Consider the following 26799-nt stretch of genomic DNA (forward strand, 5'->3'; position numbering starts at 1 on the left):
CTGAGCTACAGGGAGACTTTGAGTAGGCTGGGACTCTATTCCTTGGAGCGCAGGATGATGAGGGGTGATCTTATTGAGGTGCATAAAATCATGAGAGGAATAGATCGGGTAGATGCACAGAGTCTCTTGCCCAGAGTTGGTGAATCGAGGACCAGAGAACATAGGTTTAAGTTGAAGTGGAAAAGATTTAACAGGAATCTGAGGGGTAACATTTTCACACAAAGGGTGGTGGGTGTATGGAACAAGCTGCCAGAGGAGGTAGTGGAGGCTGGGACAGGTTTGGAGGGATATGGACCAAACGCAGGCAGGTGGGACTAGTGTAGCTGGGTCATGTTGGTCGGTGTGGGCAAGTTGGGTCGAAGGGCCTGTTTCCACGCTGTATCACTCTATGATTCTATCTTTGACTTTGTCGTGTTCAAGCGGCTGATGGTCCTTGTGAGTGGTGGTTCCTGTGAGCGGTAGAATATATGGGGAATTGGTGACAATATGGTGACAATAAAGATAGATTAGAGGCGTGTAGGATTAGAGTCAGTGGGTGGTAGATGATGTATGTGGAATGGGTAGCCCAGAGTTTTAAGCCATATCTTTAGACTGCAGAGTCGAAACAGGCCCACTGACCAAGTGATCACCCCACACAATAGCACTATCCTACACACTGATTGCAAATGATTCCTTTGGGAAGGAGATGAGGAGGAATTTCTTTGGTCAGAGAGTGGTGAATCTGTGGAATTCTGTGGAATTCATTGCCACAGACGGCTATGGAGACCTTCGATGAATATTTTTGTACGGGAGAGATAGATAGATTCCTGATTAGTGCGGGTGTCAGGGGTTACGGGGAGAATGGGGTTGAGAGGGAGAGATAGATCAGCCATTACCCTTCAAACCTGCACGTCTTTGGAGTCTGGGAAAAACTAGAGCATCCGGAGAAAAAGAGGCCACGAGGTGAACGCACAAACCCGTACACAGTTTGATCAATCCTGAGTGTCTGACGCTGTGAGTCAATAGACAATAGGTGCAGGAGTAGGCCATTCGGCCCTTCGCGCCAGCACCGCCATTCAATGTAATCATGGCTGATCATCCCCAATCAGTACACCGTTCCTGCCTTCCCCCCATATCCCCTGACTCTGCTATATTTAAGAGCTATCTATCTCTCTTGAAAGTATCCAGAGAACCAGCCTCCACCGCCCTCTGAGGCAGAGAATTCCACAGACTCACAACTCTCTGTGAGAAAAAGTGTTTCCTCGTCTCCGTTCTAAATGGCTTACCCCTTATTCTTAAACTGTGGCCCCTGGTTCTGGACTCCCCCAACATCGGGAACATGTTTCCTGCCTCTATCGTGTCCAAACCCTTAACAATCTTATATGTTTCAATAAGATACCCTCTCATCCTTCTAAACTCCAGAGTGTACAAGCCCAGCCGCTCCATTCTCTCAGCGTATGACAGTCCCGCCATCCCGGGAATTAACCTTGTGAACCTACGCTGCACTCCCTCAATAGCAAGAATGTCCTTCCTCAGATGAGGTTACCATGAGGCAGCATTTCTACTGCTGTGCCACGATGCCACCCCACTCACTCTGTGACAAACACGTCAGTTAAACGGCATCGGATGCATTGTACTGAATCACACATTTTCTCCCTACAGATATAGTGACCTGCCTCGCACTGGACCTCTGTGGTATTTACCTGATTTCTGGATCAAGAGACACCACCTGCATGGTGTGGCAGGTCATACAGCAGGTAAAATGCTTCCCGGCTACGCGTCAGGATGAGAAATAAGGGCATTTTAGGGTTTGGTTTTACATTTATTCACGTTCGTAAGTGATAGGAGCAGAATTAGGCCATTCGGCCCATCAAGTCTACTCCGCCATTCAATCATGGCTGATCTATCTCTCCCTTTCAACCCCATTCTCCTGCCTTCTCCCCATAACCCCTGACACCCATACTAATCAAGTATCTATCTATCTCTGCCTTAAAAATATCCACTGACTTGGCCTCCACAACCTTCTGTGGCAATGAGTTCCACAGATTCACCATCCTCTGACCAAAGAAATTCCTCCTCATCTCCTTCCTATAGGAACGTCCTTTAATTGTGAGGCTGTGACCTCTAGTCCTAGACTCTCCCACCAGTGGAAACATCCTCTCCACATCCACTCTATCCAGGCCTTTCACTGTTTGGTACGTTTCAATGAGGTCCCCCCCCTCATCCTTCTAAACTCCAGCGATTCCAGGCCCAGTGCCGTCAAACGCTCATCATATGTTAACCCACTCATTCTAGGGATCATTCTTGTCAGATGTTTGGGTTTGAGTTTAGATTATTGTCCCGTGTACCAAGGTACAGTGAACAGCTTTGTCTAGGGGTGGTCTCCAACCATTATGAACTCCACCCTTCGTAAGGTCATTTGTTACCAGCCCTGATTTGTTCTGGCCTTTTCCCAAAGAGTCACCGATTTTTCTCCAGAGCTGCTGCCTGGCCCGCTGAGTTACTCCGGCAATTTGTCTCTATTTTCGGTATAAACCAGCATCTGCAGTTCCTTCCTGCAGGTTTTATACATAAATACAATCGTCAAACTCCAGTATCATAAGTCGAGCAAAGGGGAAGATACAGAGAGCAGAATATAGTTCTCAGCATTGTAGCGCACCAGTTCCACAGACAAAGTCCAATGTCCGCAATGGGGTAGAGGTGAATCGGGCAGAACCCTGGCTTATGGAAGGGCCGTTCAGAAGCCTGATGACAGAGGGGAAGAAGCTGTTCCTGTTATGTCCTGTGATGTGTTGGGAAGGATAAATTGGCAATAGAAATATCGCAATGCAGGTTTATCAGATGTATTACATAATTTCACCAAGAATTGTAGCATCGGGAGAAATGATGCAACCCACTTTAATCTCATTAGGATGAGATAATGGTTATTTGATTTGGAGGTTTTAAGGACTTTGTTGCAGGAAGGATAATGGAGGACTTGGAGAGGGTGCAGAGGAGCTTTACCAGAATGATGCCTGGATTAGGGGGTGTCAAAGCTGCCACAACCAGACATAAAAACAGCTTTTGTTCACAAGTAGTAGCTCTAATCTATAACCAAAAATCTGCAGCCTCCGTTTGCTCTGGTATTTTATTTAATTCACATGTTGAATCAATAACGTTTTATTATTAATGTTTAATGTTCTATATGTCATTCCTAACTGTCACTGTATATGTCATGTTGTCACTTGCGGGCGGAGCACCAAAGCAAATTCCTTGTATGTGAATACTTGGCCAATAAACATATTCATTCATTCATTAGCTACAGGGAGAGGTTGGAGAAACTAGCATTGTTTTCTCTTGAACCCCGGAGGTTTACGGGGAGACCTGATAGATGAATATAAAATCGTGAGGCATAGGGGTGAGCGGTCAGGACCTTTTACCCAAGGGGGCGGCATGGTGGCATAGCAGGAGAGCTACTGCCTTACGGAGGCGTCCGGAGAGGACCCGGCTGCATTAGCGGAGAGGTCGGCGCGGCAGTCGATGTGGGGGGGGGACTGATGTGAGGGAGGGGGGTGGACAATGAACAATGGGGGGGGGGGGGATTGTAAAGTTGTAAGCGCCCTTTATGTGGCGGCTATTGACATACCTTGTGTATGCAAGCAAAGAGTTTCACTTTGACTCATCCGATGTGACAATAAAGTATTCAATTCAATTCAATAATCTGTTGATCCCCCTCTGCGTGTGTTGTCAGGGTGGCTTTGCGAGCGGCTTGGCCCAGAAGCCCGTACAAGTGCTCTACGGACACGATGATGCGGTGAACTGCGTGGCCATCAGCACGGAGCTGGACATGGCAGTATCAGGCTCCAAGGTAAGGTGTACTCAGCCTCAACACTGACGTGAACCAGTTAGGGCACGAAATTCATGAAATCAATTCCATTTACTGCCCCGAAGATCAGCCTGGTGTCACATCTATACCCAGACCCCATCCATCTCACAACCCAGAGACAGCTTGTCTGTGACTTTTGCCTTCTATCACAGTGAGGAGGTGCCTGGTAGACTCACTGCTGTGGATGTTTAATCTGTGTTTATTGTGTGTTTTGTTATTTTATTCTATGTTATGACTGCAAGGCATGACATTTCGTTCAGACTGTAAAGTCTGAATGACAATAAAGGATACTTGACTTTATCCCCCATTTCTAATCACACCACAATACACCACTAAGTTTAGTTTAGTTTGCTGTACAGATATTCATAAGTGACAGGTAAAATTCTTCCCTTTTATCATAAGAGAGACAAAAATGCTGGAGAAACTCAGCAGGTGAGGCAGCATCTGTGGAGGGAAAGGAATAGGTGACGTTTCTGTTCGAGTTCAAACTGAAGAAGGGTCTCAACTGGAAACGTCACCTATTCCTTCGCTTCACCCGCTGAGTTTCTCCAACATTTTTGTCTACCTTCGATTTTTCCAGCATCTGCAGTTCTTTCTTAAACCTTGTATCGTAAGATCATTAGTGATAGGAGCAGTATTTGGCCATTTGGCCCATCTAGTCTACTCCGCCATTCAATCATCTATCTCTCCCTCCTCACCCCATTCTCCTGCCTTCTCCCCATAACCCCTGACACCCGTACTAATCAAGAATCTATCTACCTCTGCGTTAAAAAATAGCCATTGACTTGGCCTCCACAGCCTTCTGTGGCAAAGGATTCCACAGATTCACCACCCTCTGACTAAAGAAATTCCATAGACTTCGGAGAAACAGGCCCTTCCGGCCCCCGTCCGCGCCGACCAGCGATCACCCTGTATACTAACACTATCCCACACACACTTTGGACAATTTACAATTTTTACCGAAGCCAATTAACCTACAAACCTGCACGTCTTTGGAGTGTGGGCAGAAACCGGAGTGCCTGGAGAAAACCCATGCAGGTCACGGGGAGAACGTGCAAACTCCGTACAGTCAGCACCCATAGTCAGGATCGAACCCGTGTCTCTGGGACTGTGAGGAAGCGACTCTACCGCTGCGCCACCGTGCTGTCCCACCACCATTTCTGTCTTTAATATGCATAATCGGGATGCGTCGCAGCTTGGTTTGGGAACAGCTCCATCCTAGACCCGCGAGAAATTGCAGAGAATTGTGGACGTAGCCCAGACCATCGCACAAACCAACCTCCCTTCCATTGACTCCATCTACACCTCACGCTGCCTCGGGCAAGGCCAGCAGCATCATCAAGGACCAGTCGCACCCCGGCCACTCCCTCTTCTCCCCTCTCCCATCGGGCAAGATGTACAGAAGTGTGAAAACACACACCTCCAGATTCAGGGACAGTTTCTTCCCAGCTGTTATCAGGCAACTGAATCATCCTACCACAACCAGAGAGCGGTCCTGAACTACTATCTACCTCATTGGTGACCCTCGGACTATCATTGATCGGACTTTACTGGCTTTACCTTGCACTAAACGTTATTCCCTTATCATGTATCTGTACACTGTGAACGGCTCGATTGTAATCATGTATTGTCTTTCCGCTGACTGGATAGCACACAACAAAAATCTTTTCACTGTACCACGGACAATCAACTACACTAAGCACTGCCCATACCCACGTCAACCAGTCAACATCACCTATACTTGTTCTATTCTATACACGGAGCAATTTACAAAAGCCAATTAAACTACAAACCCGAACGTCCTCGAGATGTGAGAGGAAACATGAGCACTCCGAAGACGTACATGTTTGTAGGTTAACTGGCTTTGGTAAAGATTGTAAATTGTCCCTTGGTGTGTAGGATAGTGTTAGTGTGCTGGGATCACTGTGCGGCATGGACATGGAGGGCGGAAGGGCCTGTTTCTGCTCTGTATCTCTAAACTAGTGTGTGTAGGATAGTGTTAATGTGCGGGGATCGCTGGACGGCTTGGACACGGAGGGCTGAAGGGCCTGTTTCCACGCTGTATATCTAAACTAGTGTGTGTAGGATAGTGTTAGTGTGCGGGGATCGCTGTGCGGCACGGACACGGAGGGCCGAAGGGCCTGTTTCCGCTCTGTATATCTAAACTAAACTAAACCTGGAAGAAACCTGACAATAAACTAAACTAAACTACCGGTAAATATTTTGTGTCTTTTCACTGAATTTGGATTTTCGGAACCATCAAAGATGAAGTTCAGCTTTTGTTTTGTTCCGCAGGACGGAACGGTGAACGTGCACACCATCCGGCGTGGGCAGTTCACCCGGACCCTGAGACCCCCCTGTGAGACCACCCTCCCCGTCACCATCAACACCCTGGTCATTGGATGTGAAGGCCAGATTGTCATCCACAGCACCATCGAGAGCAGGCCCGCACCAAAGGTAACTACTGATTGGGGACTGATTGGGGGTGGCACAGCGGCAGAGATGCCTGCCTCACATGATGCCAGCTCTCCAGGCCCGGAGCTGTAGCGAGAGGGTTGGGCAGGCCAGGACTTTATTTATAGATGCATAGAAACTAGGTTTGCCAACTTCCTCACTCCCAAATAAGGGAATAAAGGTCAAAATAAGGGACAAATTCCCCACGGCAATTCGTTGACCGACTGGGCCGTGGCTGGGTGAAAGATGAGTTGGCCCGGGTGCTGGACTGCACACAAAGCCCAGCTGGCGGGCCAGCTGAGGAGTTTTGGCCCAGTCCGGCACCCCATCCAACTCATGAACCGGTGATCGGCTGTGAGAAGGAGGGGTGGTGGTGGTGTCGGCGGTAAGCGAAGGTCCGAAGGTCGGACAGCTGGCCGGGTTTCCGACCGACGTGACCACGGGCGAGGCGCTGCTGCTGCTGCTGCTGCACTCCAAGGGCTGCACTACGTCGGGACGGGCGAGGCGGGGCCGGACGTGGCGCTCCGACCCGACAGTCCCCTCGACCCGAGTAGTAGCGGTCAAATACAGGACGAGGGCGGTCCCGTACGGGACAAACCAATTCAGCCCAAAATACGGGATGTCCCAGCTAATACGGGACAGTTGGCAATACCAATTTTGGTAGCAAAAACAGGAAGGCAGATTACTATCTAAATGGTGTCAAGTTGGGAAAAGGGGAAGTATAAAGGGGTCTGGTGGTCCTTGTTCATCAGTCAATGAAAGTAAGCATGCTGGTACGGCAGGCAGTGAAGAAAGCGAATGGCATGTTGGCCTTCATAACAAGAGGAGTATAGGAGCAAAGAGGTCCTTCTGCAGTTGTACAGGGCCCTCATGTGACCACACCTGGAGTATTGTGTGCAGTTTTGGTCCCCTATTTTGAGGAAGGACATTCTTGCTGTTGGGCGTAGGTTTACAAGGTTAATTCCCGGGATGGCGGGACTGTCATATGCTGAGAGAATGGAGCGACTGGGCTTGTACACTCTGGAGTTTAGAAGGATGAGATGGATGAGAGGGGATCTTATTGAATCATATAAGATTATTAAGGGTTTGGACACGCTAGAGGCAGGAAACTTGTTCCCGATGTTGCAAGGTCCAGAACCAGGGGCCACAGTTTAAGAATAAGGGGTAAGCCATTTAGAACAGAGACGAGAAAACACTTTTTCTCGCAGTTGATTCTGGACTCGCCCCAACATCGGGAACATTTTTCTTGCGGCTAGACCGTCCAATCCCTCTCTTGAATACATCTTGGACTCTATTCCTTGGAGCGCAGGATGGTGAGAGGTGATCTTATAGAGGTGTATAAAACCATGAGGGGAATAGGAAACCAGAGCACCAGGAGGAAACCCACGCGGTCACAGGGTGAAGGTGCAAACCACACACACACACACACACACACACACACACACACACACACACACACACACACACACACACACACACACACACACAACACTCGAGGTCAGGATCGAACCCGGGTCTCTGGCGCTGTGAGGCAGAAGGCTCTACCCACTGTGCCACCCACCGTGCCGATTGTGGGCCTTGGTGTCATTCGCCTGCCGTCTCCTTTGTTCATTGGCCCTGTGCTTCTGTTTTGTCGTTGTTACTCAAGGATAAAATCTTCCTGCATCTTTATTCTGTGAACGGCAAGCACCTTGCATCCGTGACGATGGACGAGCAGGTGTCCACCATGAGTATCGTCGAGGAGTTTGTGGTTCTGGGCACCGACCAGTGCTCTCTACATGTACGGGATCTTCAAAGGTAGTTTGGCTTATTATTAAGATAAATAAACCACCCAAACCACCCCCTCCCCGGGTACTTACCCTTGCAACCGCAGGAATTGTTACACTTGTCGCTTTACCTCCCCCCTTGACTCCACCCAAGGACCCAAGCAGTCTTTCCAGGTGAGGCAGAGGTTCATCTGCACCTCCTCCAACCTCATCTATTGCATCCGCTGCTCTAGGTGTCAGCTGCTCTACATCGGTGAGACCAAGCGTAGGCTTGGCGATCGCTTCGCCCAACACCTCCGCACAGTTCGCAATAACCAACCTGATCTCCCGATGGCTCAGCACTTCAACTCCCCCTCCCATTCCCAATCCGACCTTTGTCCTGGGCCTCCTCCATGGCCAGAGTGAGTCCCACCGTAAATTGGAGGAGCAGCACCTCATATTTCGCTTGGGCAGTTTACACCCCAGCGGTATGAACATTGACCTCCAATTTCAGGTAGTCCTTGCTTTCTTCCTCCTTCCCCTCCCCTTCCCAGCTCCCCCACAGCCCACTGTCTCCGCCTCTTCCTTTCTTCTTCCCGCCCCCCCCCCCACATCAGTCTGAAGAAGGGTCTCAACCTGAAACGTCGCCTATTCCTCCATAGATCCATAGATGCTGCCTCACCCGCTGAGTTTCTCCAGCATTTTTGTCTACCTTAAGTTTATTATTGGCGCGTGTTTAGTTTAGTTTTAGAGACGCAGCGCGGAAACAGCCCCATCGGCTCACCGCGCCCACACCAACCAGCGATCCCCGCACACTTACGCAATCCTACACACACTCGGGACGATTTACACTTATACCAAACCAATGAACCCCCAAACCTGTACGTCTTTGGAGTGTGAGAAGAAACAGGAGCACCCAGAGAAAATCCACGCAGGTCACGGGGACAGTAGACAATAGGTGCAGGAGTAGGCCATTCGGCCCTTCGAGCCAGCACCGCCATTCAATGTGATCATGGCTGATCATCCCCAATCAGTACCCCGTTCCTGCCTTCTCCCCATATCCCCTGACTCCGCTATTTTTAAGAGCCCTATCCAGCTCTCTCTAGAAAGTATCCAGAGAACTGGCCTCCACCGTCCTCTGAAGCAGAGAATTCCACAGACTCACAATTCTCTGTGTGAATAAGTGTTTCCTCGTCTCCATTCTAAACGGCTTACTCCTTATTCTTAAACTGTGGCCCCTGGTTCTGGACTCCCCCAACATCGGGAACATGTTTCCTGCCTCTAGCGTGTCCAAACCCTTAACAATCTTATATGTTTCAATGAGATACCCTCTCATCCTTCTAAACTCCAGAGTGTACAGGCCCAGCCACTCCATTCTCTCAGCATATGACAGTCCCGCCATCCCGGGAATTAACCTTGTAAACCTACGCTGCACTCCCTCAATAGCAAGAATGTCCTTCCTCAAATTAGGGGACCAAAACTGCACACAATACTCCAGGTGTGGTCTCACTAGGGCCCTGTACAACTACAGAAGGACCTCTTTGCTCCTATATTCGATTCCTCTAGTTATAAAGGCCAACATGCCATTCGCTTTATTCCTGCCTGCTGTACCTGCGTAGTCTGAGGAAGGGTTTCGGCCCGAAACGTCGCCCATTTCCTTCGCTCCATAGATGCTGCTGCACCCGCTGAGTTTCCCCAGCAATTTTGTGTACCTGCTTACTTTCATAGACTGATGAACAAGGACCCCCAGATCCCGTTGTACTTCCCCTTTCCCCAACTTGACGCCATTTAGATAGTAATCTGCCTTCCTGTTTTTGCTACCGAAGTGGATAACCTCACATTTATCCGCATTAAACTTCATCTGCCATGCATCTGCCCACTCCCCAAAACCTGTCCAAGCCACCCTACATTCTCAAAGCATCGTCCTCACAGTTCACACTGCCACCCAGCTTTGTGTCATCTGCAAATTTGCTAATGTAATTTGCTAATATAATTGCTTAATAATCTTATATGTTTCAATAAGATCGTACAAACTCCGTACAGACATCACCCATAGTCGGGAACCCGGGACTCTAGCTCTGTGAGTGCTGTAAAGCAGCAACTCTACCCCTGTGCCACCGTGCTGCACATTAGTTTAGTTCAGGGACACACTTTAAGAATAAGGGCCGAACGGACTACTCGTGCTGTCTGTTGTCTATTGTCTACCCTCTATCCAGGCCTAAAGGACTGTGGACCAAACCTGAATGAATAGAACTAGGCTGTGAATCATTTTGAATGGTAGTACAGGGTTGAGGGAGTGACATGCCTGCCTACTAATGCTCCTAATAATGTAAACAAAAATAAGTGACATTAGCTCTGTGCGATGAGGTGACTTAATTCCTGTTTTGTTCCCAGTTTGAAGAGTGCAATGCAACCAATGGTCATGAAGGTGCCCATCCACTGTGTCTCTGTGACCAAAGACAACAGCCATATTCTCGTTGGTTTGAGCGATGGGAAACTGATCGTGGTGGCTTCAGGAAGACCCTCTGAGGTGAGTCCAACTACAAAGCAGAAGCAGGTGATGGTTTTCTCCGAGATCTTCGGTTTCCTTCCACATTCCAAAGGCGTACAGGTTTGTAGGTTCATTGACTTGGTGTACAAGTACATTGCCCCTTGTGTGTGTAGGATAGTGTTAATGTGCGGGGATCGCTGGTCGGCGTGGACCTGGTGGGCCGAAGGGCCTGTTTCCAATGGTGTATCACTAAATTAAACTAAAATACATACTTCCAAATTCAGGTACAGTTTCTTCCAAAGATAGACACATAGAAACATAGAAAATAGGTGCAGGAGTAGGCCATTCGGCCCTTCGAGCCTGCACCGCCATTTGATATGATCATGGCTGATCATCCAACTCAGTATCCCATCCCTGCCTTCTCTCCATACCCCTTGATCCCTTTAGCCACAAGGGCCACATCTAACTCCCTCTTAAATATAGCCAATGAACTAGCCTCAACTACCTTCTGTGGCAGAGAATTCCACAGATTCACCACTCTCTGTGTAAAAAATGATTTCCTCATCTCGGTCCTAAAATGTCTTCCCTCTTATCCTTAAACTGTGACCCCTTGTTCTGGACTTCTCCAACATCGGGAACAATCTTCCTGCATCTAACCTGTCCAACCCCTTAAGAATGTTGTAAGTTTCTATAAGATCCCCCCTCAGTCTTCTGAATTCTAACGTGTACAAGCCGAATCTATCCAGTCTTTACTCATATGAAAGTCCTGCCATCCCAGGAATCAGTCTGGTGAACACAAAGTGCAGGAGTCACTCAGCGGGTCAGGCATCATCTCTGGAGAAAAATAGGTGACGTTTCAGGTCGGGGCCTTAACTCTGTAGAAAGGTCCCTACACAAAATGTCACCCATTCTATGTCTCCAGAGATGCTGCCTGACCCGCTGAGTTACTCCAGCACTTTGTGTCTATCTGTGGTATGAACCAGCATTTGCTGTTCTTTGTTTCCACGGTTTCTTCCCAGCTGTTATCAGGCAACTGAACTATCCTCTCACCAACTAGAGAGCGGTCCTGACCTCCCATCTACCTCATTGGAGACGCTTGGACTATCTTTAATCGGATTTGACTGGACTTTATCTTGCACTAAAAGTTATTCCCTTTATCCTGAATCTGTACACTGTGGACGGCTCGATTGTAATCATGTGTAGTCATTCCGATGATTGGTTAGAACCCATCGAAAACTTTTCACTGTACCTCGGCACAGGTGACAATAAACTAAACCGAACAATTTCCTGTACTAAAGATAGACGCAAAGTGCTGGAGTAGCTCGGTGGTTCAGGCAGCATCTCTGGAGAAAATGGATGCAGCGATGAAGACATCGTGCTGTTGTTCGAAGAGACGCCAACGCTCTCCGATTCTGCTATCGAACACGAGAGGTTGCGGTTTTCGGAGAGCTTCAGCCATCTCTGAGAGTGTGAAAATGTAAAAATAGCAGCCGGAGTCTAACCGAAGTTCACTTCTGACACCATGTATAAAGTGCTATTGACACCGATTCATAAAACTCCATAATAAGTACTTTAATAAGAATACATACAGGAACCATAGGTCCTGCAGGCTTGAAGGCGTAGATTAAATTGAAAGCATTTTGGCTGCTCGCATTCCACAAGGTGGCATAGTGGGAAACCCGACATGGTGTACGGATCGGGTCAGCAACAGCAAAACCAGACATGGATCAAATCAGCAATAGTGATTGATCTACAGGTGATGTTTCAGCACGGGACCTTTCTACAGTAATTGTGAGGAGCGGGAACTGGAAGCAAGAAAAGGCCACGCTGGCAACAGATGATCTCAGGTCTCCAGGTGGTTCCCTGTTAGGCGATTTGGATGGTGAGATTGGTGTGGTCCCAGGAGCGATTCATCGTTGTGAAGTGTGAAACTGGTTCACAGATTTTCGGGGGTGGTGGGGGTGCAAGGAGGGGAGGGGAGTGTTTGTAAAAGGAAAATATAATTGGAGAAATCAACATTCATAAACGCCCTGACTCTCAGTCTGAAGCAGCAGAGTCTCAACCCGAAACATCACCCATCCCTTCTCTCCAGAGATGCTGCCAGTCCTGCTGTTACTCCAGTATTTTCGGTCTATCTTCAGTGTGAACCAGCATCTGCTGTTGCATCCTACACATTTAGTCCGCTCCACTGCGAAATCTCCTCAAGGTATGCCTTCATTCTCCTCCTCTCGCCGACGAAAACTCTGTTCTAGACTTCCTCTTCCCTGACTCCAGTCTGAAGAAGGGTCTCGACCCGAAACGTCGCCCATTCCTTCTCTCCAGAGACGCTGCCTGTCCTGCTGAATCACTACAGCGTTTTGTGTCTATCTTTGGTGTAAACCAGCATCTGCAGTTCTTTCCTGCACGTTCATTCCGCTGGGTTGTAAGTACCTAAGTGAAATATTTGGTGCCGTTCCTCCAATTTGCTGTACCTTTGTGTACGATATTATGGCTTCAGCATGTAGATAGAAACAAGCGCAGGGATTCAGTACATGCTGTTGCCAGTGTGGCCGGGTTTCACAAATGTACACGGTGCATACTCACACACATTCACCAGATTGATAAGATAATGAATATATCAATGACATAAATCACACCGTTCTGGTACTCAGTTCTTAAAGATACAGTTGCCATTATATACACTATTATACACACCACCCTGCTCTCCACTTAGAAAAGTAAATAACTTGTAAATTAGCTAAACAAGAATAATTTTATAAATTTAATCTGAAGCCTGGTTTACACACTCTTTCTGATCTTAGTTTTAGGTTTAGTTTTAGACATACAGCGCAGAAACAGGCCCTTCGGCCCACCGGGTCCATGCCAACCAGTGATCCCCGCACATTAACACTATCCGACACCCACTAGGGACAATTTTTACATTTACAAAGCCAATTTGCATACATACATACCTGTACGTTTTTTTGAGTGTGGCAGGAAACCGAAGACCTTGGAGACATTCCACACAGAGAGAACGTGCAAACTCCGCACAGACAGCGCCCGTAGTCGGGATCTCCTGAGTAGTTGAGGTTGTGGTTCTGAAGGAGAGTCCAATTCAGGATCATTTACCTGTGTCTCGACTTTCTTCACCCTGGCCACAAACTCTTTGAAAGGCAACTCCGTTCTGTCAAAGCTGCCGCAGCCAGACATAAAAACAGCTTTTTTTCCACGAGTAGTAGCTCTACTCAATAACCAAAAATCTGTAGCCTCCTTTTGCCCTGGTATTTTATTTAATTCACATGTTTAATCGATGATGTTTTATTATTAATGTTTAATGTTTTATGTGTCATTCCTAACTGTCACTGTATGTCATGTTGTCACTTGCGGGAGGAGCACCAAGGCAAATTCCTTGTATGTGAATACTTGGCCAATAAACTTATTCATTCATTCACTTTCTTTGTTTCAGATGCGTTCGGGTCAGTTCACCAGGAGGCTGTGGGGCTCCACCAAGCGCATTTCCCAAGTGTCATCCGGGGAAACGGAATACAACAAGACGGACATGGGCGCAAAGTAAAACTCCACGTCAGTCGTGAGCTGAACTCCACCACGAATCTACTTCCTGTTACATTCAGCAAAACAAAACAAAAAACTTTTTTCTATTTATTTAAAGAAGAAATAATTCAGCGGAGCTGGAAGGCGGGAAGAAGAGGCAGGTTCTGTGCCTTGTTCATTAACATGGCGAGCTGTGTTCACCAACCAAAGCACCTGTATGAATCGGAAAGATTTAAAGGGCTCTATGTTTACAAGAAAAGTGGGAAAGGGTCAGATGCCTTAACGTCAAGGATTTTTAAACCTTTTTCACATGGAATTGTCCATCTTTGGCAACTTCCATCTGCACCGTGCAGCCTACTGTAATTTGTAGTATGATGTGGCTACGAGGGAATGGAGAAGTTAATAACTCCATTCTTTTTTTTTGAGAGGCGGGAGATTTATTTTATATCATTGATCTGTATCTCTGTCTATTTTTGATCACATTGGGAATGTTATAAACACAATCGAGTCGCATCATTCCAGTCTAAATGTGCTGGAGATTCTGAATCCATTCTGTGACAGGATGGAGTTTGTCACACAAGGATTGTTCTTGCATTGTCCATGTCCCCGCTGTGAATTTGCCCACTGTGAATATCTCTTGTTGGGGACTGAATGGAACTCGCTGTCATTGATCTCCAGAGCTGATCTACGCTCCCTTCCTGCTTGATAGAAGTGAGTTTTGGATTGGGAAAAGATATTACCAGGGAGGACAACATTGGTGCTGTGACAATATTGTTCTTGTGTTTGTTTGAAACCTACCCCCTTTTTTTTTTACATTGCAACTTCACCAAAGAACGCGCGTTTACCATCTGTCACTTTCTTCCCTTTTAGTTCCTTTGGAAGCTACAAGCAAGGTGTTAGTATATTGACCGACGTCCATCCCTCCCTTGTGGCAAGGATGAATTGTCTGCATTATCCCCTCTAGATGGGTTTTTCACCAGTATCAAAATGTAGAATTATCTGTAAAATGGACACAAAATGCTGGAGCAACTCAATGGGTCAGGCAGCATCTCTAGAGAAAAAGAATAGGTCGTCTTATTTTTTTACTCTGAGTCTGAAGATGTGTTCCGACCTGAAACGTCACCTATTCATTTTCTCCAGAGCTAGATAATAGGCAATAGGTGCAGGAGTAGGCCATTCGGCCCTTCGTGCCAGCACCGCCATTCAATGTGATCATGGCTGATCATCCCCAATCAGTACCCCGTTCCTGCCTTCTCCCCATATCCCCTGACTCTGCTATCTTTAACAGCCCTATCTAGCTCTCTCTTGAAAGTATCCAGAGAACGGGCCTCCACTCTGAGGCAGAGAATTCCACAGACTCACAACTCTCTGGGTGAAAAAGTGCTTCCTCATCTCCGTTCTGAATGGCTTAGCCCTTATTCTTAAACTGCTGCCAGACCCACTGAGTTACTCCACCATTTTGTGTGTACCTTCGGTGTAAACCAGCATCTGCAGTTCCTTCCTACACATATCCATAGTAGGTAATTATTACTACAGCATTGCCTTTCCCAGTTTTAGATCAGAGATGGCAGTTCGTCCCTTCCATCGGGTTTCCAGTTCCTCACCATTCAATTCTGCCACACATTTTTCTAAATAGTCCTTTAGACTTCAGCGATACAGCAGGGACACAGGCCCTTCGGCCCACCGAGTCCGCGCTGACCAACGATCACCCCGTAGACTAGCACTATCCTACACACACTAGGGACAATTTACAATTTTTATCAAAGTCAATTAACTTACAAACCTGTCTATCTTTGGAGTATGGGGAGGAAACCGGAGCACCCGAAGAAAACCCACACGGTCACGGGGAGAACGTGCAAACTCCGTATGGACAGCACCCGTACTCAGGATGGAACCCGGGTCTCTGGCGCTGTGAGGCAGCAACTCTACCACTGCGCCACCGTGCCACCATTCCCTTCTTTTCCTTCCCTGATCTTTAATCTAAAACCACACAATTTTCTCTCAACCTTCCTAAAATGGTCGCCTTACATCTAAGGACACTGGCCCCTATTCTCATGCGATGCGTTTCATCAAAGGCTGGAGACCTCTGGAAGTTCCAACTCTCTGTCCATGTTGGAATCCACTTTCTTTCAGAACTAAACCATTCCATCACGATTTCATGATTTACTTTTATTTTCTTCTCATTCTTGCTGTCAACAATGCTGCTGTCGATATTTCACTGCTCCGTTAAGGACCTTTGGGAGGGATATGCAACATTTAAAATATAAATGGTCAACATGGCGGCACAGCGGTAGAGTTGCTGCCTCACAGCGCCAGGTTCGATCCTGACTACGGGTGGCCATAAGGTCGTAAGGAATAAGAGTAGAATTAGGCCATTCAACCCATCAAGTCTACTCCGCCATTCAACCATGGCTGATCTATCTCTCCCTCCCAACCCCATTCTCCTGCCTTCTCCCCATAACCTCTGACACCCGTACAAATCAAGAATCTAACTATGCTTTAAAAATATCCATTGACTTTGCCTCCACAGTCTTCTGTGGCAATGAATTCCACAGATTCACCACCCAGATTTATTCCAAACTATGAAACCTGACTGTCATCGCTTGCCAAACAAGCCCAGAATTTGGATTGTTTACCATAGTTTCAATGCCGCGTACTCGATTATCTGTGCCTCTGCTCTGGCCCCTCTCAAAGGCAACATTATTCATAAGGTCATTAGTGATTAGAGCAGAATTAGGCCATTCGGCCCGTCAAGTCTACTCCCTCATTTAAATCATGGCTGATCTATCTCTCCCTCCTAACCCCATTCTCCTGCCTTCTCCCCATAACCCCTGACACCCGTACTAATCAAGAATCTAACCATGCTTTAAAAATATCCATTGACTTGGCCTCCACAGCCTTTCTGTGGCAAAGAATTCCACAGATTTACCACCCTCTGACTAAAGAGTGCTGGGTGGGAGAAGGGTGCTGTCTGTACGGAGTTTGTACGTTCACCCCATGACCTGCGTGGGCTTTCTCTGGGTGCTCCAGTTTTCCCCCACACTCCAAAGACGTACAGGTTTGTAGGGTAATTGACCAGTAACATTGTGAATTGTCCCTATTGTGTTTGTGTGTGTGTGTGTAGGATAGTACTAGTGTACGGGGGGGGGGGGGGGGGGGGGTTGCTGGTCCATAGAAGGGCCTGTTTTTGCGCTGTAATCTCTAAATAAAAATATTAAGTAGATTTTAGGAACTGAAAAAAATGGACCAAAAAATGTGAACATAACTTCCTGACTCTTATAGGATCCAGACTGAATGGTTACAGGGAAATATATAATTTGTACAGATTAATTTGAATCAGGACTAAGTGCAATTACATTGTTACCCCAACTATCTTGATCAGTTAGGGAGGTGAGGGGAGATTTTGCGATATTCCCCTTTCCGAATATACTTGAGGATGGGATTGGACTAATCAGGGAAGCCTTGAGCTTAAACGAAGTTCTAATGCCCACTAATGCAGCTCAGATAAAACGGATGGACATTGGGCTGAGATTGGAGTCACAAGCCACTGTATCCGCATCTACAACAGAGAAATGAAAGAGTGAAAGTTGCAAGATAATGAGTGCCTTAATGTACAGTAAACCCTCGTTACTACAGACCTCTTAATAACGGATTTTGGTTATAGCAGACCGCCTGTTTAAGAACACAGGCTACTAGTTACACTGTGGAGGCTATTGACATTGACAAGGCATGGAAATTGCCAAGGCATTGATATTGTCAAGGCCTTGATATTGCCAAGGCATTTAAATAACAAGGGCATTGCTATTGCCAAGGCCTTGAAATTGCCAAGGCCTTGAAATTGCCAAGGCGTTGAAATTGTCAAGGCATTGAAATTGCCAAGGCATTGATATTGTCAAGGCATTGAAATTGCCAAGGCGTTGACATTGCCAAGGCATTGAAATTGCCAAGCAATCGCCTCAATCGGCACTTTATAAAACATGGTAACTAACAGCCTTTGGTGTTTTTAGCTTGCAGTAACAAAAATACATTTTTAGCTGTTTAAAAATACCTTTGTGTTTGAAAACAACTCGTAGTTTCGCGGAGAGACTGCTAGGTGGCTGGAGCAAATCCCTTACTCAGTTTTAGTGGACAACGGCAATAATGGACACCAATCTCCCCCCCCCCATGGTCTGTTATAGCAAGGGGTTACTATATTTTAGTCCTCCACTTTACATTGATTGTAAATGCTTCTGAGATTGAGCCGAGGAATTGTACATATAAGCCATAAATCCAAATGAGGTCCTCTTCATTTCCCAGGGGCACTAGCTAATATTGTCATGTCTCCCCCATTTGTTACCTCTCTCTGGCACAGTCTCTGCAGCTGCACCCCCACACCAACACCATCAAAGCATTTCTGTTTCTACTTTGCCGTGATAGATCTGTGCGGCCTGCTAACCCGTTAGTTCCAAGGAGTATTTTGAGTACATTTCAACTTTTAAAGTTCGAGGGACAATAATTTTTATTTTTTTTCAATTTCAATCAGGTTGGTGGGAAATGAGGTAAGGTCCACGTACAATATTTGGTTTCATAGCTTCATTTAACAGCAATCCTTCTACCCCATTCTTCACCAATCCTCCGATCTTCCACAGGCAGAAGGCCAATAGTATCATGGCTTGGGGAATATCATCACCTCTGACTTTAACTCCCAGTTCATTATCATCCTGGTTTGTACATAGACAATTGTTTCATTGAGTTGAGTTTAGTTTAGAGATAGTTTAGAGAGTCCACACTGAGTCCACACTGACCAGCGATCACCCGTTCACACTAGTTCTATGTTATCCCGCTTACTCATCCACTCTCTGCATACTAGGAGCAGTTTACAATTTACAGAAGCCAACTAACCTGCAAACCTGCACGTCTTTAGGATGTGGGAGGAAACTGGACCTTCCAGAGGGAAAATCCACGCGGTCACGTGCAAACTCCGTGTAGACAGCACCTGCAGTCGGGATCGAACCTGGGTTTCTGGTGTTGTAAGGCAGCAACTCGACCGCTGCGCCACTGTGGTCAAAATCCTGGACATCTCCATCTAATAGCATTCTAGTCTGTAGCTCAACCATCTGCCCCAGCAGTGTTCATCAAGGCCTGCCGCCAATATCTCTTCAGCAGAACTGAGGTGACTAGTGGTGGGCCTCAGAACTCACCATCCTCGATTACCTGTACATCACTCAAGACCAGCCACGGGTCATCAATCCCCTGGTATCCAAGGGAATACCTGACCTTCGGAATCACTCCCTTGTTGATTGGAGCTCTACCACCAAAAGAATAAAGCAGACATCTGAAGAAGGGTCTCGACCCATAACGTCACCTATTCCTTTTCTCCAGAGATGCTGTCTGACCCACTGAGTTACTACGGCATTCTCTGTGTATTAACGCAGATTCTGATCTTCAATTATGTCAACCTAATTCATAGCCCCCACTTTAAGTTGCAGGTAGAGTTTTAACAAAGATTACCTTGGGCTTGTGGATTTCTAAGGCGAAAGTTAGGGTAAAAATGATTCAGGATGGGAAAGGTGCTGAAGTGCTGGAGTAACTCAGCGGGTCAGGCAACATCTGTGGAGAACATGAATAGGTGACGTTTTGGTTCAGGATGCCTCTTCAGTCCTAGCCATGTTCACCACAGATACTGCCTCACCCACTGAGTTACTCCAGCATTTTGTGTATTTTTTTTAAGGAATAGAGATGTTTTTGCCCAGAGATGTTCCTTTCAGTTAAGGTTAGGAGACACTAAGATCGACCTCAGTGCTCCTGCATTGGATGTTGGGTAAAGTTCACCGTGATTTCTAGTGCCCAATCATACGTTCATAAGTGATAGGAGTAGAATTATGCCATTCGGCCCATCAAGTCTACTCCGCCATTCAATTATGGCTGATCTATCTCTCCCTCCTAACCCCATTCTCCTGCCTTCTCCCCATAACCTCTGACACCCGAACTAATCAAGATTCTATCTATCTCTGCCTTAGAAATATCCACTGACCTGGCCTCCACAGCCGTCTGTGGCAATTAAATCCATAGATTCACCACCCTCTGACTGAAGAAATTCCTCCTCATCTTCTTCCTAAAGGAATGTCCTTTAATTCTGAGCTATGACCTGTGGTCCCAGACTCTCCCACTAGTGAAAACATCCTCTCCACATCCACTCTATCCAAGCCTTTCACTCTTCGGTAAGTTTCAATGAGTGTCCCCTCATCCTTCTAAACTCCAGCGAGTACAGGCCCAGTGCCGTCAAACGCTCATCGTATGTTAACCCACTCATTCCTGGGGTCATTCTCGTAAATTTAAATGATCATTGCCACAAAGACTCCCCATCCAAGTGGACAATGGGATCTAGGCATTTAGCATCCAGCCTGTGACAAAGAGATGGTGGCAAGCTTGGACCATGTGCTCAGATGGAGTAGGGATCACAGTTGGCTTGGGTGGTGCAACGGGCAGAGTGCCTCTCAGCGCCAGAAACCCGGGTCCCCGTCCTGACCTCGGGTGCTATCTGTGTGGAGTTTGCACGTTCTCCCTTTGTGACTGTGTGGGTTTCCTCCTGGTTCTCCCGGTTTCGTCCCAAAGATGTGTGGGTTTGTAGGTTAATTGCCCCTCAAGTGTCCGGGGGGAAGAGAAAGTGGGCCAACATAGAACGTGTGTGAACGGGTGATCGATGGTTAGCGTGGACCCGGTGGGCTGAAGGCTCTGTTTCCTTCGTGCAATCAATTCAATAATTGATGCAGGCATGAGATTACACCTCAACAAAGTAGAACAGCTTGGGAGGGGACTGGGGGAGTAAAATGTGGTTTGAAAGTTGTCACTTTATGTGAGGGGGAGGTATTGGACTGCATTGAACATCAGACAAGAAGCAGTAGGGCAAATTTCACTGAATTATGTTTGAAACAGGGTGAGTTAAAACAGCAAGTTGGATTGTAAGTTTATTTTTTTTCAAATGCATCTATTTGTCTTTATTCCACTGCCTGACTGCAAAGAAGCCTTTTACTGAATACATTCCAAAGAGATCAAGTTTTTTTGAATCTCAGTGAATCTGTATAGAGGTGAGATAATTTCCTTACTTTATATATGTGTGTGTGTGTGTGGTGTTTGTGCGTATGTCAGCGAGAGAGAGAATGAGAGAGAGTGAGAGATATTGTTTAAAAAGGGAGAACTTGCCTTAAATATATAAATCAATGGCCTTTTATTGACTTGCATTTGTTCTCTTACTGCTTGTGACTTGAACTTTTGTTTTGGAGAAAAACACTGAAAATAAACGAGAAAATAATGTATTTTAAAATGCCAGTGTTTGATCGTCTTTTCATTCCTCGGTATTGGTTTAGTATTGAGCTACAGTGAAAATCTTCTGTTTGCTTGGCATCCAAATAAATCGGATAACACTGTCCATGAGTGTGGGATTCTCTGCCTCAGAGGGCGGTGGAGGCCAGTTCTCTGGATACTTTCAAGAGAGAGCTAGATAGGGCTCTTAAAGGTAGCGGAGTCAGGGGATATGGGGAGAAGGCAGGAACGGGGTACTAATTGGGGATGATCAGCCATGATCACATTGAATGGCGGTGCTGGCTCGAAGGGCCGAATGGCCTACTCCTGCACCTATTGTCTATTGTCTACAATCAACCCATTCACAAGTACAACAGATAGATAGAAAAATAAAGAGAAAAATTACCAGGGAGCAGAATATCGTTCTCAGCATTGTAGCGCACCAGTTCCAGAGACAAAGTCCAATGTCCGCAATGGGTTAGAGGTGAATCGGGCAGAACCCTGGCTCATGGAAGGGCCGTTCAGAAACCTGATAGGGGTCAACAGTGTTTATTGTCAATTACATTTTTACTTGCAGCAGCACAGTAGGTTCGTAAACACAGCACTATATAGACAATAAGTTCGTAAGTTCCAGGAGCAGAATTAGGCCATTCTGACCATCAAGTCTACACCGCTATTCAATCCTGGCTGATCTATCTCTCCCTCTCAACCCCATTCTCCTGCCTTCTCCCCATAACCTCGGACACCCTTAACATTACATGACATGACATAAAATTAGGACGGCACGATGCCTCAGCGGTAGAGTTGCTGCCTCACAGCGCCAGAAACCCGGGTTCGATCCCGACTACGGGTGCTGTCTGTACGGAGTTTGTGCGTTCTCCCCGTGACCTGCGTGCATTTTCTCCGAGATCGTCGGTTTCCTCCCACACTCCAAAGACGTACAGGTTTGTAGGTTAATTGGCTTGGTATGAATGTAAATTGTCCCGAGTGTGTGCTGGATAGTGTTAGTGTGCCAGCGACTGTCACAGTCGTAGCAGGTCGCTGAAAAAACGGCGACTGGAACCCCATCACGACAACCTACCACCCAGTCGACGTCAAGCTACGGCAAGCTACCGACATCTGGCGACCCATTAGGATATCCATCTACGACCACGCCTACCACAACCTACGTCCTCCAGTAACAAGCTACGACAAGGTACGACCCTGTTGGCGACAGCTGACAGTCGCCGGTACCTGTCGCCGGTTGACGAAGGTTGACGTAGGTAGTCGCCGATGGAATTCACTGGAGTCAGCACCGGCGACAACCTACGTCATCCTGGCGACAGCCTACGACAAGCCAACGGTCGCCGACTGTCGCCGAAAAGTTTTGAACATTTCAAAATCCAGCGGCGACCAGAAAAACGCTACGATTCTTTGGGCGACTGAGGAGACGACTCACGACCGTACAGGCAACACCCCGGCGTCCACGTGGCGACAGCCTAGTGGCCTAAAAAAATTGCGTAAGTGGGACAGGGGCATTAGATTGAGCTATTAAGGCTAAGGGAATCAAGGGATATGGGGAAAAAGCAGGAACTGATATTGGATGATCAGCCTTGATCTTATTGAATGGCGGTGTTGGCTCGAAGGGCTGAATGGCCTACTCCTGCACCAATTTTGCTATGCTTCTGTGTTTCAAACCTGCATGTCTTTGGAATGTGGGAGGAAACCAGAGCACCCAGAGGAAACCCACGCGGTCACATGGAGAATGTGCAAACTCTGTACAGACAGCACTCGTAGTCAGGATCGAACCTGAGTCTCTGGCGCTGTGAGGCAGCAACTCCATCGCTGTGCCACCGTGTTCACTGCTTTTTGTACGAACAGAGGGGAAGTAATTGCTCTTGAATCTGGTGGTTTGCGCTTTCAAGCTTCTGTGTCTCCTGCCCAACGGGATCAGGGAGAAGAGGGAATGAACGATTAAACAAGTATTTCATTACGTTGGATGCTTTCCTGAGGCAATGTGAAGTGTGGGTGTCAAGGGTTACGGGGAGAAGGCAGGAGAATGGGGTTAGGTGGGAGAGATGGATCAGCCATAATCGAATGGCGAAATAGACTTGATGGACCGAAGGGCCTAATTCTGCTCCTATCACTTATGAACTTATATAGTGTAGATGGAGGCGATGGTGGGGAGTCTGGTCTGTGTGATGGACCGGACTACATCCACAGCTCTCTACAATTCCTTGCGGTCTTGGGCACCACTGTTGCCAGACCAAGCTGTGACTCAACCTAACAGTATGCTTTCTGCGGGTGTTTGTAAGAGTCACTGGAGACATGCCAAATTCCGTTAGTCTCATGAGGAAGTAGAGGCATTGGCGTGTTTCAATGAGAAGCTATAATGTTGAGTTTAAAGTTTGTGCACAGACTGGGCAGATTTCTAAAGCTGGTGAAATTCATTTCCATTTGCTCCTCCCTCCCAATTCCTCATTTTTAGCGTTTCTTTTCCTCTTTTAGTGTAATTTATGATTCCATCTCCAGCGCCCGCTCTCTCATTTCCTCCTTTTCTTTAAAAAATACATGAAAAATGTACAGAGAAACACATCTGTGCAGCTTTGTTCGGTGCTACGAAGCCAAAGACAAATCTCCTCCCCTTCGATAAGATTAGCTATTCAACTGATTAACTAATGAGTAGGGTAATCAAGAACCACGTTATTCCCTTATCAGGTATCTGTACACCGAAAATCAGGAGTCGGCAACCTTGTATAGGGGTCAGGACCCATGTCTGTGAGTGGATGGCGGGCCACATATATCGCCATAGTGTGACACTTGGTGTTGTTTTTCGCATTAGTTTTCACGTGTTTTTCAATTATTTTTCTGCAGTTCCCATATCAGCTCGCATCCCCGGGACTGGCTGTAGTTCCCAGATCAGCTGGCGTGCCCTGGGACTGGCTGCAGTTCCCAGGTCGTCTGCGTGCCCTGGGACTAGCTGCAGTTCCCAGATCAGCTCGCATCCCCGGGACTGGCTACAGTTCCCAGGTCGTAAAAGCAAATTTAAAAATAATACACCTGCGGGCCGGATGATTTCGGGTTATGAGCCGGATCTGGCCTGACCTTTGCCGACCTTTGCTGTAAATGAATTGATTGTAATCATGTATGGTCTTTCTGCTGACTGGTTACCGCGTAACAGAAAGCTTTTCACTGTAACTCGGTACACGTGACAATAAACTAAACTGAACTGAACAGATTAGATTAAGGTGAAGGGGTGGTAAAATGTTATAAATTACATTTTCTCACTTGTACGTTTTGATGAACCTGAGGGGTAACTTTTTCACTCAGAGGGTGGTAGTATATGGAACGAACTTAGCTCAGTTTAGTTTATTGTCACGTGTACTAAGGTACAGTGAAATGCTTTTATTGTTACATGATAAGGGAATAACGTGATTCACACTCAGTGCAAGATAAAGTCCAGTAAAGTCTAATCAAAGATTGTCCGAGAGTCTCCAATGTGGTAGATAGTAGTTCAGGACAACAATTGAGTCATCCACAGTGTACAGATACATGGTGAAGAGAATAACATTTCAACGACATTCGGACAGGTAGATGGATAAAAAAGATTTAGAGGGATATGGGCCAAATGCTGGCAGGTGAGACATGTGTAGATGGGGCATCCTGGTCAGCAGGAGCAAATTGGGCCAAAGGGCCTGCTTCCACGCTGATACATTCTGCTGCGATGTACGCAGGCACTTAAGAATAAGGGGTTGGCCATTTAGAACAGAGATGAGGAAAAACGTTTTCACCCAGAGAATTGTGAGTCTGTGGAATTCTCGGCCGGTTCTCTGGATACTTTCAAGAGAGAGCTAGATAGGGCTCTTAAAGATAGCGGAGTCAGGGGATATGGGGAGAAGGCAGGAACGGGGTACTGATTGGGGATGATCAGCCATGATCACATTGAATGGCGGTGCTGGCTCGAAGGGCCGAATGGCCTACTCCTGCGCCTATTGTCTATTGACTTATTGTCTTAAGGGGTTGGACAGGTTAGATGCAGGAAGATTGTTCCCGATGTTGGGGAAGTCCAGGACAAGGGGTCACAGTTTAAGGATAAGGGGGAAATCTTTTAGGACCGAGATGAGGAAAACATTTATTACACAGAGAGTGGTGAATCTGTGGAATATTCTGCCACAGAAGGTAGTTGAGGCCACAGTTCATTGGCTATATTTAAGAGGGAGTTAGATGTGGCCCTTGTGGCTAAAGGGATCAGGGGGTATGGAGAGAAGGCAGGTACGGGATACTGAGTTGGATGATCAGCCATGGGATATCATATTGAATGGCGGTGCAGGCTCGAAGGGCCGAATGGCCTACTCCTGCACCTATTGTCTACGTTTCTATGTTTCTATGACTATAAGTGTAGCAGATATAACAATAAATGGGTTATAATACCCCGACTGGAAAATCCAGGGGCATGGATTACAATGACAGTGCGCTGTGCAAGATCCCTCTGACCCTTTCAACGTCGCTCGTCGCCACGGCAACCCGAGGCCTAGCACTCGCACCTCGGCAACCCGAGCCCTAGCGCCCGTCACCACGGCAACCCGAGGCTTAGCGCCCGTCACCACGGCAACCCGAAGCCTAGCGCTCGTCTCCCCGGCAACCCGAGCCCTAGCGCCCGTCACCACGGCAACCCGAGGCCTAGCGCCCGTCACCACGGCAACCCGAAGCCTAGCGCCCGTCTCCCCGGCAACCCGAGGCCTAGCGCTCGTCGCTACAGCAACCCGAGGCCGAGCTCCCGCTACCGCGGCAACCCAGGGCCTAGCGCCCGTCTCCGCGGCATGGCGCCTTGACGACAACTCTCCCCGCCCCCTCCCGCCTCTCACCATGCGAGCGGGAGGAACGGGACTACGAGGGAAAAGAAACAGCAACAGGGGGTGAGCGGGGGAGGCCTCCCGGCAGCGGCGCGGCCTAGTGGGCGCCGAGAAGCCTGGCGCGGTTGCCATGGCGACGGTGTCGACAGGGAGACGCCGGGCCCCGGTCTAGGCTGCTGTGATTGAGGGAGCAGAGGAGAGCAGAGCAGAGCAGGGAGGACGAGGTCCCGGGACAGTAAGTCTACAACATCACACTCACACCCTCCCCACAAACCCAACCATCCGGCCAACGCACAAAACAAGCTGCAATACCTCAAGGAGAGAGTTAGATTTATCTCTTAGGGCTGACAGAATCAAGGGATATGTGGAGAAAGTTGGTACTGATTGTGGATGATCAGCCATGATCACACTGTAGCAATGTTACAACATTTTGAGATTTAAAAAATCAAGTCTGCAATTTATTCCATCGGATAAAGCATAAAAATAAGTTTAATTTGACACCTAATTCACTTTCATATCTTTAGTATTAAAGTTATGGCCATTTCCATACTCGGAAATTAGCATCTTGTTCCCTATTGCTTTTCCGTTGACTTAACACAAAAGCTGTGATCGAGGACAGTC

The 26799-nt window shown here is 47.3% G+C and overlaps 2 protein-coding genes across 3 annotated transcripts in view; both read left to right on the forward strand.

Annotated features, from left to right (window-relative positions):
* The window catches only part of nbeal2 (neurobeachin like 2), a 177768-nt gene extending 163659 nt beyond the window's left edge, over positions 1–14109 (forward strand). The window contains exons 50-55 of the mRNA XM_033020421.1: positions 1642–1736; positions 3710–3826; positions 6140–6301; positions 7947–8095; positions 10438–10573; positions 13980–14109. Coding sequence (XP_032876312.1) covers positions 1642–1736; positions 3710–3826; positions 6140–6301; positions 7947–8095; positions 10438–10573; positions 13980–14087 — 767 coding nt within the window. The 3' untranslated portion in view covers positions 14088–14109. The remainder of the gene's footprint in view (positions 1–1641; positions 1737–3709; positions 3827–6139; positions 6302–7946; positions 8096–10437; positions 10574–13979) is intronic.
* Positions 14110–26121: 12012 nt separating this feature from the next.
* The window catches only part of kif9 (kinesin family member 9), a 129065-nt gene continuing 128387 nt past the window's right edge, over positions 26122–26799 (forward strand). For both annotated transcript variants that reach the window (XM_033020296.1, XM_033020297.1), the window contains exon 1: positions 26122–26413. The gene's annotated coding sequence lies outside the window, so the exon portion shown is untranslated. The remainder of the gene's footprint in view (positions 26414–26799) is intronic.

Source organism: Amblyraja radiata, chromosome 4, assembly GCF_010909765.2.
Source record: "Amblyraja radiata isolate CabotCenter1 chromosome 4, sAmbRad1.1.pri, whole genome shotgun sequence".
Taxonomy (NCBI): Eukaryota; Metazoa; Chordata; class Chondrichthyes; order Rajiformes; family Rajidae; genus Amblyraja; species Amblyraja radiata.